The sequence below is a fragment of the Mauremys mutica genome, chromosome 5 (genome assembly GCF_020497125.1).
Source record: "Mauremys mutica isolate MM-2020 ecotype Southern chromosome 5, ASM2049712v1, whole genome shotgun sequence".
NCBI classification, from domain to species: domain Eukaryota; kingdom Metazoa; phylum Chordata; order Testudines; family Geoemydidae; genus Mauremys; species Mauremys mutica.
Genome location: NC_059076.1, coordinates 124,845,527 through 124,858,655, shown reverse-complemented (window position 1 = coordinate 124,858,655; position 13,129 = coordinate 124,845,527). Strand labels below are relative to the sequence as shown.

General features: G+C 42.4%; 1 protein-coding gene across 3 annotated transcripts in view; it reads right to left on the bottom strand.

The window, feature by feature from the left end:
- POLN (DNA polymerase nu) overlaps positions 1-13,129 on the bottom strand; it is a 258,875-nt gene that overhangs the window by 55,405 nt on the left and 190,341 nt on the right. For all 3 annotated transcript variants that reach the window (XM_045017374.1, XM_045017372.1, XM_045017373.1), the window contains 2 exons: positions 11,294-11,404; positions 8,536-8,614 (listed from right to left, as the gene is read on the bottom strand). In XM_045017374.1, coding sequence (XP_044873309.1) covers positions 8,536-8,614; positions 11,294-11,404 — 190 coding nt within the window. The remainder of the gene's footprint in view (positions 1-8,535; positions 8,615-11,293; positions 11,405-13,129) is intronic.

Below are 13,129 nucleotides of genomic sequence, written 5' to 3'. Positions count from 1 at the left end.
GGAGGCAAGAGTAAGGGTCAGAGTCAGGCTGGGATTGGAGACTGGAGATCAGAAGGCAAAGTGTGGTCTGGAGTTGCAGCAGGTCAGAAGTCTCTGTGGTTGCCCAGACAACTTCCTGCGGTACCCTCCGGGTTAAATAGTCCGCTTGGGCAATCAGAGGGCCGCAGGGTACTGTCAATCTATATGCCCTCCTGGTGGGAACGTCAGCCATCCCAGGCTCCACAGATCTGGGTTCTAGTCCCACGGATCCTTACACTCTGGGTGGAAGTCCAGGATGAAAGCCCTCCTCCTCAACAATACTTAATGTTTCTAGAAATCATCAGGAGGTGGAGAAATAGGGTCTGCCACATTTGCCTCATCATGGGATGAGGAAGAGGATGCCAGTGGAACTGGGGGCTGGTCCTGTTCTCTCCCTTCTCAGGGTTGTCTGTGAGAAGAGCCCTGAATCTGCTTGGAGCTGAGTGTGGTACTGATGCAAGGGTGCTTGTGATGGCAATGCTCCTGATGGCCAATAGATGGAGCCAGAGATAACATGGATGGGGGATGCTCTTGAATGAGGGTGAAACCTCCACAGGTTCCAAAAGGCCCACTGGTATGGCCCCAGTCCCCAACTGTGCATGGCTCACGTATCCTTTGGGAATTCACCTTGTTGATACTGAGGCTGAAAACAGCATGGGCTGGTACTATACTCCTGATGGGGAGAGTGGCTAGGCTGGGACACATAGGAGGCCGCTTTAGAATCTGACAAAGAAGAATCCTCTTTTTGTGACCAGGGCTGGGCTGTACCTGTCGGTACTGGTGAGGTATGTTCAGACTCTGAAGAAAGGGGAGCTGGAGAGATCATTTGCACCTTTCTCTAATTGGTATTCTAATGTCCAAATCCGCTGGACCTACACAGTGCAGCAATGAAGGCAATAACATCAGTACCTTGAACGCCATGCTGGGCGAGACTCCTGAACTGCCAGTGATGGCGGAACTGAGACATTCAATAACTCTCCTGCAGCCCCAAATACCTCAGGAGTAGATGGTAGCAGGAAAATGATCTGCAGTACCGGGGTGTGAGGAGATCCCAGTTATGGTACTTCAGGACTTGGTTTCAACAGGCCCATACTGGTCTCCGGAGTCACTGAATTCTCCTGCTTAGAGCTGTGGCCTGGGGAGTGTCTCCTTTTTCAGCACACTCCCAAGTCTTTAGATGAGCTGTACCCCTTCGTCTCCCTTTATTGAGTCCAACTTATGGTGTTTCTCCTTTAGTACTGGCAATGCCAATCTGCCTCTCGGTGCCAGTAACGCTGGAAGAGCACGGCCGACTGACGACAAGGCACTCGGTACCTGGACTGAGGTACATGGTTCTGACAGAGGATAGAGTGCTGATTCCAGCAAAGGACATTTAAGTCTGGCTGCCCTATCCTTCTTGAAGCAGGGCTTAAAGCCATGCTACATCTGTCACTTACTGAGCCTCCCCCAACCATGTAAGGCAGCTGTAATGAGGGTCACTGATAGGCATCGCCTTACCACAAGAATGGCAGGGCTAGAAACCCAGAGAATGTGGCTTAACTCTTACTGGGGCCAGTACCCAGACTGGGCACAGGAGTACACAAACAACAATTTTTTTTAACTACACCAATTAAACTACACAGATTCTAAGCTTGGCAATATTTACATGCTAGATTACAAGACTTGCAGAAAGGAAAGAGAGTTCCAACAAAAGTCATGTGCGGTAGAAAGGAACTGAGGAGAGTCAGGGTCAGCTTGGCTCTTTATGCCTGCATGCAATGCACAAGGCAGTCTAGAGTAATCATGCCACTCTGACAGATACTGCCAAGGAAAATACTCTCCGACAACTGTGCACTGAAGTGCGCAAACACCTGCAGTGGAATGGACATGTGCAATCACTCAAAGAGGAATAGTAGCACACGATTTTGCCTCCAGTTATCCAAAGACAGTCCCCCTGTCAACATGGAAGCTGAGACAGATGCAAATGTACTGTTCTCTATATTCAGCAGAATGGGTTCTCCAAAACAGATTCTATCACAGAGGTGGGCAAACTACAGCCCACGGGCCACATCCGGACCGCAGGGCCCTCCTGTCCAGCCCCTGAGCTCCTGGCCCGGGACGCTACCCCCCGGTCCCTCCCCTGCTGTTCCCCCTCTCCCCCAGCCTCAGCTTGCTCTGCCGCCGGCGCAATGCTCTGGGCGGCAGGGCTGCGAGCTCCTGGGGCAGTGCAGCTGCAGAGCCCGGCCTGACCCAGTGCTCTGTGCCACATGGTGGCGTGGCTGGCTCCAGCCAGGCAGTGCGGCTGCCTGTCCTGGTGCTCTGGGTAGCACGGCTGTAGCGCTGCCTGCCACCGGTGCTCCAGGCAGCACTGTAAGGGGCCAGGGAGCGGGGGCAGGGTGTTGAATAGAGGGCAGGGGAGATTGGGGTGGTGGTTGCAGGGGTGTGTGGACAGGGGTCGGGGCGATCAGAGGGCGGGGAACAGGGGGGTTGAATGGGGGCAGGCTTCCCGGGGGGAGAGTCAGGAAGGAGAGTGGGGGTTGGATGGGACGGCAGGGGGCAGTCAGGGGCAGGGATTCCGAGAGCGGTCAGGGAGAAGTGGTCAGGGACTGGGCAAGAGTCCCAGGGGGGCAGTCAGAAATGAGAGGAGGGGTTGGATGGGGTGGTGGGGGACAGTCAGGAGTGGGGTTCCAGGGGCTGTCAGGGAACATGGGGGGATTGGATGGGGCAGGAGTCCTGCGGGGATTGTCAGGGGGCGAGAAGTAGGAGGAGTCGGATAGGGGGTGGGGCCGGGCCACTCCTGGCTGTTTGGGGAGGCACAGCCTCCATTAACTAGCATTCCATACAATTTTGGAAAACCGATGCAGCCCTCACGCCAAAAAGTTTGCCCACCCCTGTTCTATCAGATAGAGGGTCAAATTTCATGTCCCTGATATTTAGTGAATTGTGGAAGAAGTGTGGGGTAAAATGTTAATGTCTGCTCCATTCCACCCAGAAATGAACAGGTTAGATGAAGGATTCACTGGAACTCTTAAGCCCATGCCAAGAATCTACCTGTGCAGAAAAGCTGGAGATTAGCAGGCATTATTGTGCTATTCAATATTTGCTTACAGGGAAGTACCCCAAAAATCCAAAGGGTTCACCCCATTTGACCTCCTTTATGGAACAAAGGTATGAGGTCCCTTGGGTCTTATTTAGGGACTCCTGGGAGGAGGGCTCTGAACCAGAGGGTACCCATAACTGAATATGTAAGCAAATTTAGAGAGGATTTAAAATCCATGATGAATTTGGTGGAGCAAAATCTTTTTAAAGAGTCAGGCTGCACAAGAAGAGTGGTACAACAGAAATAACTGAAATTTCATTTGATGTGGGAAACTTAGTGTTAATATTACTCACAGTAAAAAAAGCACGAGATGCAAAATTCTTGGGAAGACCCTTTGAAGGTTGTGGAATGTTACATATAACATGCAGAAACTTCCCACAGACTGTATCCCATAACAAGAAGCAAATCCAACCCTTCACAGGCTTGGCAAGTTATTATTGCAGGGTTCATAGAAGGCTTTAGCAATATTGTATCAGCCATCCCAGACTTTTGCAAAAATAATAAACCAGACAAAGAGGTTTGGACTCAGGCTCGTCAAAAGGTCTTTTATAAAACAAAAAAAGGTTCTGTCTGAAAAGCAAGTTAAGGCAAGTCCTGATTTTTATAAAATGTTTGAACAGTGTACAGATGCATCTAACATTGGACTAGGGGCAGTTCTAATACAAGCAGAGAAGAGTAACAAGAAACACCCCCATTGCATTCATTAGTAAAAAATCTGACCCCCGCTGAACAAAACTATTCTGTTAGAGAGCAAGAGTATTATGTGATTGTATGAACAGCAGGGCTGCCCTTACCATGAGGTGAACTGAGGCGGCCGCCTCAGGTGCCAGACTGTGGGGGTGGGGGGTGCCACTAGGACCCAAAGTGTAGAAAATTGTGTCTGCTGTTGGTGCATATGTATTCTCTCTGCTCTAGATGCACAGAGATGGTGGAGTGCTGTGCTGGAGGAAGGAGGGCACAAGAGACATAACAGGCAGGCAGGAGAAAAGGTGAAAGGGAATAACAGAAAGCAGCAGGAGCTGCAGATGGAGAGAGGAGGAGGAGCCTCCTATGTACCTCTCTAGTACCCCCAGAAGCCTGGACAGATTAACACCAGCTTCTCAGGGAGCTTCCTGTTTCCTGCTGCTTCCCTGAACCCACTTGAGGAGAACAGGCAGTCAACTGAAGTAGTAGGAGCCAGTTACGCCCTTAAGACGCTGATATCTTCCCTCACTCAGGCCCTGCTACCAGCCTGCTTATTTGTCCCCTTCAATTGAGTGTTGAGAGCCACTATAGCTGGCACAGAACAGCAGGCATGAGTGAAAGAAGAAAATTCCTCCCTAGGGAAGCATTCAGAAAAAGAAAGAAAGCAAAGGAAGCTTTTCTATCTAAGCAGGAAGGAGCTCTCCTGAGATACATAGACACAAATGTTTACGATGAGCCTTCCGGCCCCAGTGAGGATGTGAGTGGTGAGGAGACGCCTGATCTTCCACTTAGTCAGAGTGCAGGTGACCTGGCAGCTATTTCAGCATCCATATCTCCATCTCAAATAGATGTAACCATGCACATTCCTGAAGAAAAGTGTAGATCAGAGAAGAGTGTGGTGGAGGCGCAAGAAACAGCTGCTGCTGAGTTTAGTTCCTTAAGTCTAGATGATCCAGGACTGTGGACCCACTTGAGCAGTAGCCTGAGGGACTTCCTTGTACTGCATGGGCCACAGCAAGTGAAAAACTTCATGTTCCCCAAAGACAATGAAAATAGAAGTTTCCATCCAACACATTACTGGCGTGAAATCCCCAATGGTGACAAAGTGGAGAGGCCATGGCTTATGTACTCAAAAACCCAGAATGCTGCATACTGTTTTTGTTGCAAACTCTTCCCGTCTAATGTTCCAGCCACATTGGGTTCTACAGGAACAAAGGACTGGAAAAATCTGGCAAGCCATGAGAAGGCAGCAAATCACCAGAGAGCATTCCACAGGTGGAAAGAGCTCGAGATGAAACTAAGGTTAAAGGCCACCATAGATTATCAGCATCAAGAGAAGATTGCATCAGAGTCACTTTACTGGCAAAATGTTCTGAAAATTGTCATTGTGAGAATGCTTGCTACCCAAAACCTAGCATTGCGTGGCACTTCAGATCAGCTGTATGCTCCAAACAATGGAAACTTTTTTAAAATTGTGGAGCTGATGGCTGAGTTTGATGCTGTAGTCCAGGAGCATCTAGGAAGAGTCACCACCCAAGAAACATACACACACCACTACCTCAGAAAAACAATTCAAAATGAGATCATACAGTTACTGTCAACAAAAGTCAAACAGAAGATTGTGGCAGATCTGAAGTCAGCAAGATATTACTCTGTTACTCTGGACTGCACACCTGACATCAGCCATATGGAACAAATGACTTTAATGGTGCGTTTTGTAACAACAACAGAACCTAGTGAAAAATGTCCCTGCAATGGTCACTGTCAGAGAGCATTTTCTAGAATGTATTGACATTGATGATACTACAGGAGCTGGTATGACAAATGCACTTCTTAAAGAAGATACAGGAATTGCAATAGCTGACATGAGCGGTCAGGGCTTCGATAATGGTGCCAACATGAGAGGAAAGAACAGAGGAGTGCAGACACGGATCCGAGAGTTAAACCCTTGAGCCTTTTTTTGTCCCATGCAGTTCTCATTCACTGAACTTGGTGGTCAGTGATGCAGCATCAGCTTCTAGTGAGGCTGCTGAATTTTTTAATGTAATTCAAATAATCTAGGTATTTTTCTCTGCATCAACTCATCAATGGCAAATTTTGACGCAACATCTGGGAACATCCTCTCTGACGCTGAAACCACTGAGTGCCACACAATGGGAAAGTCAAGTGGAGGCGATAAAGCCTATCAAACACCAAATTGGGAAGATAGATGATGCCATAGTTGCCATTATGGAGGATAATGCTATGACAGGAACTGTTCGTGGGAGAACAGTGGCAGAGGGAAATGGAATCACCAGAAACATACATAACTTCAGATTTTGTGTGGCTTAGTGTTGTGGATGACATACTGTTTGAAATGAATGTTGTAAACAAGAGACTCCAAGGTGTTGACCTTGATATATCTGGAGCAATGGAACAACTGGATAAAGCAAAGTCATACCTACAGTCTTACCGGCAGATGAGGGATTTCAAAACATTCTGAAGTGTGCACAGAAGTTGGCAGAGGAACTTCACACTGAAGCTATTTTCCCACCCATTCAAGAATACAAGAGTCACCGAAGAAGGCATTTTGATTACGAGGCATGGGATAATCCCATAAGAGACCCCAAACAACAATTCAAAGTTGTGCAGGTGCAGGTGCTAGATTGTGCAACACAGTCAGCTGAAGAACAGTTCATGAAGTTCAAGGAACACAGCAGTATATTTGGGATGTTGTATGATATTCCAGAACTCCTCACTGTATCTGAAAAAGACCTACACCAGCAATGCAGGGCACCAGAGACAGTGTTGACACATGGTAACATGCATGATATTGATGCGAGTGATTTAGGTGATGAACTGAAAGCCTTTTCAAGATACATTTCAGCAGGATCAACTCCAAAGGCTGTTCTGGAATATATGTGCACAAATAAGATGACCACCCTCTTTCCAAATGCTTTTGTTGCTCTGTGAATACTTATAGCACTTCCTGTAACAGTTGCCAGTGGAGAATGCAGTTTCTCCAAGTTGAAGTTAATAAAAACACATCTACGCTCTACAATAACACAAGATAGGCTGGTCGGTCTTGCAACCATCTCAATAGAGCGTGAGCGGGCTCAGACTGTGGACCTTCAGGAAGCAGTTCAAATCTTTGCAACCAAGAAGGCACGGAAAGCACCACTTTGATTATTCAAACAGACAAAAATGCTAGCATTTACTATGCAGACAAGAAAACTTAAATTTGCTGTTCAGGCATTTGAAAGTTAAGTGTTACTTAAAATTTTTGAACAAGGCATTTTAAGTTGTTAGTTCTCTTTTATTGGGGTAGGTAGCAGAGCAGTACCATGAGAGGAGTAGAACAGGAAGGCAGAATTGAGACCTTTCAAAGTTTTGGCCCAAGCAAGGGGGTATGGGGTGTCATTTGAGCTTCCCACCACAGGTGCCAAAATGTTGTGGGACAGCCCTGATGAACAGTCAAACAGCTAAAATGTTATCAGTGAAACAGAAATGTTAGGGTGTTAGATCACTCTCTTGGTATGGTGTGGTTACCAAAAGGTGGTAACCAAAAGGTACCAACTCTAGGCTATGGCAATGGAGCCCAGCACTATAGGAATACGAGATGGAGATTGTGCACACCAAGAGGAAAGAAAATGTGGTAGCAGACACCCTGTCCAGGAAAGAGCACCCAGAACTGACACCTGCAGAATAGCCAGCAGCTAGCCCTACTGTGTTAATGATAGGAGGTGTGATACAGAGGCCTATTGGTGCCAAGAGGCAAAGCGTTCATTGTTCTTTATAAGCAGCTTATGTCTCAGACCTGACAAACTCACTACACTGAATATCCCACTTTCATGGTATTTCACCCATGAAGGATAGCTTGTGAGGTCTTTACTGAAAGCTTGTAACTTATTAATATTCATGCTCATAATCACTGTGAGATGTATGTATAAGTAAATATTTAAGGAATAACATAACTATATTTAACATGTAAATAGCTAGGTTATTATTTAATATTATTATATGCATTACCATAGTACTAGGAGCCTTAGTCATGGTTATAGGTGCTGTACAAATACAAAAAAAAAAAGTATTATATTATTATAAAGTATATTTATAGGGCCAAATCCTAGGTTTTTTGATTCAATGAAAAGTCCTGGTGAATTATTTGATACGTTATTATCACAATTGAGATTTTTTACAAAAATCCCAATATCACATAGAAATATTCCAATAAAAACTTTGACATTTTGCAAACCTCTGTTCTCTGCTTTTATCTAAAATTCTACTTCAAATTCCTCAAGTTCTATTTGACCACATACCACAAATTTATGAAAGACCAGGATTCATTTATTTTTTCCCCATGTTTGCCTTCAAGGCTTTTTTCTATTAGAGCTAATAATAATATTGCTTAGTGACTTTCTGCACCAACAGTTCTATCTTTTATGACTGAAAATTAGGTTTTATTCTTTTTGCTAGTGCTATATAAGAATCTGGAGGCTTTCCTGTGATCTATTGCCCAACTGTGCATAGTTATACTAACAAAAGGAAATTGTGATGCATTAGCTTTCCCTTACATTCTATAAGATATTTCCCTTTATTACATAAAATATACATCAATATAATAAATAAACAGTATAAATAAAAGTTGCCTGCTGAGAAGCACAATTTGTTCATACAGTTCGGGAACAATAAAGAATAAAATTCCAGAAATGCCTTTATGTCAGCTACTTCTGTTATAAAATGAAAAAGAACATTGCAGCAGTTCGCTTACTAACCTGGCTGTTAAAGTTGGAGAAATGGCAACAGAGGTAAAAATCTCGACCATAGCCATTTTACAAAGGTCAGCTGCAGATCCTACAAAAGGAAATGATCTGTTTTTAATATAAAATAAGGGGCGGAGAGGAGAGCTCTTTAGTCCTCTGAACTATGCAAAATGATAGCAGGTCTGAAACTGACTCCATAAAGTTAACAAAGAACAAGCTCATTATTACCAAAGAATCAAAAATGCTAATTAATACTATTAACGAAGGTATGAATTCACCTTTAATATGGATATGGGAACATAGGAATTTCCAGACTGGACCAGACCAATGGTCAAGCTAAACCCAGTATTCTGTCTCTGATAGTGGCTAGTACCAGCTGCTTCAGAAGAGGAAGATGTGAGAAAGCCTCTAGTAGGAAGTTATGGAATAGCCTACCCCCCAAGAAATTTTTTTCTGAACTACCATTATAGATTGGCTTATTCCCTGAAACATGAATCATCCCAAATATACATACCTACATACTGCGTGCATGTGTGAGAGAGAAAAGCAGTTTCTTAACTTATGCAGGAGAAAAATCAATATGAATAGCCTAAATAACCTAGATTTTAGTTATGGTAAGGCATAGTTTGATGAGTTAAAGCTATAATAAATCTGTGGAATAGAGTTAGAAAAGACAACACAACCTTAGTTAAGAAAACTGAGCTAGGGAATGGCTAATAAGACAAATTTCTTCAAAAATAATCATGTCAAAGCCAATGACAGCCATTTCAAATTGGTACACCATACATTCCTTGCACTATTTGTGCCATAACAAGTATAGTCTTTTGAGTATAAATTGCCACCAAGATAAGATGCTACCTTACTATATGAAATCACTACTGTATCTTTTACCACAGTAACTATAGTCAGTATTAATAGAGGAGTGTAATATAGTCTTTAAAAACTATCTCAGAGCTGAAATTCTGAAATTAAAATCTCAACTTAGGAAGGAATTTTTTGGTTATATTTAAAAATAATTGAATATTTTTAAATTATAAACCCCACTTTAGCACCCTTCCTAAATACCTATCAGAATTCTGTATCTGGCTGAAAGCTTTCCAGTGGAACAGTTTTCAACTGGAAAATGCTGATTGAACTAAATGAAATGTTTTGTGGGAACGTATCAATTTCACAGAAATTTTTGACAATAAATTACTGAAACATTTCATTTTGATAAGGTCAAAGTGCTTCATTTTGACTTTAATGTTTTGAATATTAATATAATATACTTAGTAAAATGATAAAGTCAAGAGAAAGCTACAATAAGGTCATTTCAATATTTCAAAAAAATCATTTCAATTTAGGAGAAAAGACAATTTTGAAATGTTGGAATTTCCTCTGGAATGGAAATTTCAAGTTTCAACCAATTCTACAAAATTCTCTTCTGGTGTTTCAAAATTGAAAAACCCAAATTTGTTGTCTGAAATGTGGGATTCAGGCCTGCAAGGAACCAAATGTCTTCTGCGAGGTGCTGAGTGTCCTCAGTTCCCATTGGCTTCAGTTACAGATGCTCTACACCTCCTTGTAACATGCAGCTGCCAATGGATAATAGTCCAGAATATTATATAATTAATTTGCCTGCTTTCAAAACAAAACATTAAAATAAAGAATGTTTGAGGGGAAAACCCCCCAACAATTCATAGCTCCTTCCTAAAAGAAAATTCAAGTCACTTTCATGAGAAGCACCTTCATAAAAACATGTCTAAAAAGTACTTTTCATTTGCATGATAGGGTTCACAGTTTCACTCTAACTTGCAAACATTATGCAAATCATGCCAACATCAGCTCTTTAAATAAGTAAAAATCTGTAGATTTTTAACGCAACATCTTAAAGCAGCAGCAAGGGTCATTTAAAGATACCAAGTTACTTCAAATGGAGTGTGAACTCAGCAGACTGACAGAAGTAAATGATGTGGATTTACTGCATTTTGTTTGGCACATTTGCTAGTTTATATTGCAAAGATAAGACCTGTTTAACTCTTTAATGCTTTCTTCCTGCTCATTCCATACAAAGAATGAGCCCTGGTTGCAACAGAAATAATAATAATAATACAATACAACGTCTCTTTTAATAGATATTTCCCAAAAAACAGACATCTGAAAAAATAAAAATGTGACTATCTTAGTAGTAAAACCACTGAAACCCTGGTTTCTGTGCCATGGTCTACACTACAAATTTATGTCTGTATGACTACATCTCTCAGATGTGTGGAAAATCCACCCCCCCGAGCAATGCAATCACATAGACTGAACTCCCAGTGTAGACAGCACTATATCAACAGGAGGGCTTCTCCTGTCGACATAGCTACCACCTCTTTGTTAGGTGGAATACGAGCTTCTCCCGTTGGCATAGGTAGCATCTTCACTAACCACTACAGCAGCACCGATGGCTCTGTACTGGTGCAGCTGCGTCACTGCAGGGCTGTAAGTGTAGACAGGCCCAGTCACAAACTGACAAAGAAACCAAAAAGAGACAGCCTTAGGAGAACTGCATTTGAAGTGCAGCAGCAGTAACCTTCCACCTCATACAGCTAGCTACCATAGAGTATTGTAGTATACCATTGTGTTCTTGTTCCCTACAGGCTAGTGAGTGTTTCATACTTCTGTCACGTAAAGCTGTAAAATACAAAATTAATTCATGCCACCCATTTATTATTTCTTGTCTGTTGACTTCATTTGTCAACCTCCACCCAGTTAGAGGAAATTAAACCTCTTTTTTTTTTTTTTTTACCTTGGACAACAAAGTTGACAGCCTGCCTCTCTGCTTGAGTACGTAGTCTGTAGTCTCGAGCATTGATATTAGGCAAATGTCTTTTACGTCCCATGATAGAAACCACATATCCTTTTGATATGTAAAATAGAAAATAGTGTTAATGGGGTGGTTAAATATCAGATTTGAAACAAATCTTCCAATATGAAGTTGTCAGCAATTTCCTGATGCTTTTGGCCAATATTGAAAATGGTCTAAGTCACTTGTTTCAACATTTATTCCCCAGCTATTTAAAAGTAGTCTGACGGGTAGAGTGAAAAGTGGATGCAACCACATATCACTGTTATCTCCATTACTCTAACCCTGCAAGGCATCAAGCACACCCAATTCCAGTTCACATCATTAGAGGTTGAAGTTACTCAGGCCTGGTCTAAACTTAAAAATTTTGCTGGTATAGCTATGTCGGATAGCACTGTGGAAAAAAAATTACACCCCTAAGCAATATGCCAATGCCAGCAAAAGCCCCAGTATAGACTCAGATGCAAAAAAGTCCTTTTGCTGGTATAGCTTATTTTATTCAGTAAACTGATATAAGCTATACCAGCAAAACAACCTTTCCCAGCAAAAATTGCACCTCCTCTAGGAGGGTTTGCTGGTATAGGTATACTGGTTATATCATTGCTGACAGCTCGTAATGGACGCAAGTAGAGACAGGTGTCTTCCATCCCTGCAATGGCTCACAGCCAAGGATTTTAGCTATGGGACTTTTGCCGGTTATATACTCAGATCATGGATTCATTATCTCAGAAGTGGGAATGTTTTTTGACACATCTTTCAAGAAAAGAAAGCTATATTATTTTAAGTAGATCTAAACAAAATATATTGCTTGAGTAGCACTTCATCAAACAGGATGTTTAGGACTTATTTGTGGCTTTAAATATTTGCAGTAATCCACTACTGCTTAGTAGAACTAACTTATTAATGCAATTATGGCATGAAATGACAGCCCATGGTTTTGTACAGTGTTGTTGTGGCTGCACTGGTCCCAGGATTTTAGAGAGAGAAGGTGGGTGAGGTAATATCTTTTATTGGACCAATTTCTGTTGCTGGAGGAGGTGATGACCTGAAAAAGAACTCTGTGTAGCTTGAAAGCTTGTCTTTTTCACCACAGAAATTGGTTCAATAAAAAATATTACCTCACCCACCTGGTCTCTAAAACCCATGTTTATAGTAATTTTTTAAGCACTGCAAAGAATAAACAAGGAACATCATGTCTCCTGTGAATAAAAGTCTGAATCAATTATATGCTGTTATAAAAAGAGGTTGAAAGTGCTGTTCTAGGAAAATGATAAAACACAAAACTACCATATCACCTGTAGGTGAACACTTTTCACAAAGCAATCACTCTATATCTGACCTATCAGTCCTCATCCTCAAAGGAAACCTGCACAACATTTTCAAAAGATGAGCAAGGGAGCTTAAATTCATAACTTTGCTAGACACTAAAAATCATGGACTGAATAGAAACTGAAATTATGGCTTATTACAAAAAGCCTCTCCACCAGCTGCTTCCCCCACCCTTTGTTTCCGCCTTATGATTGGATGGGTGTTAATAGGTCACTTCACCTTGAATGGTCCCTTGAAATATGTGTTAACCATTTATGCTAAACAACCTGTTCCATTTATATTTAGCTGAGTAAGTGTCCCAGACCTGAAGAAGAGCTCTGTGTAAGTTCAAAAGCATGTCTTTCTGACCAATAGAAGTTGGTCCAATAAAAGATATTACCTCACTCACCTTGTTCTGAGAAAAGTAATTTTCCTGACACAGGATTAGTTGCGGTTATTAAAGTAACAAAT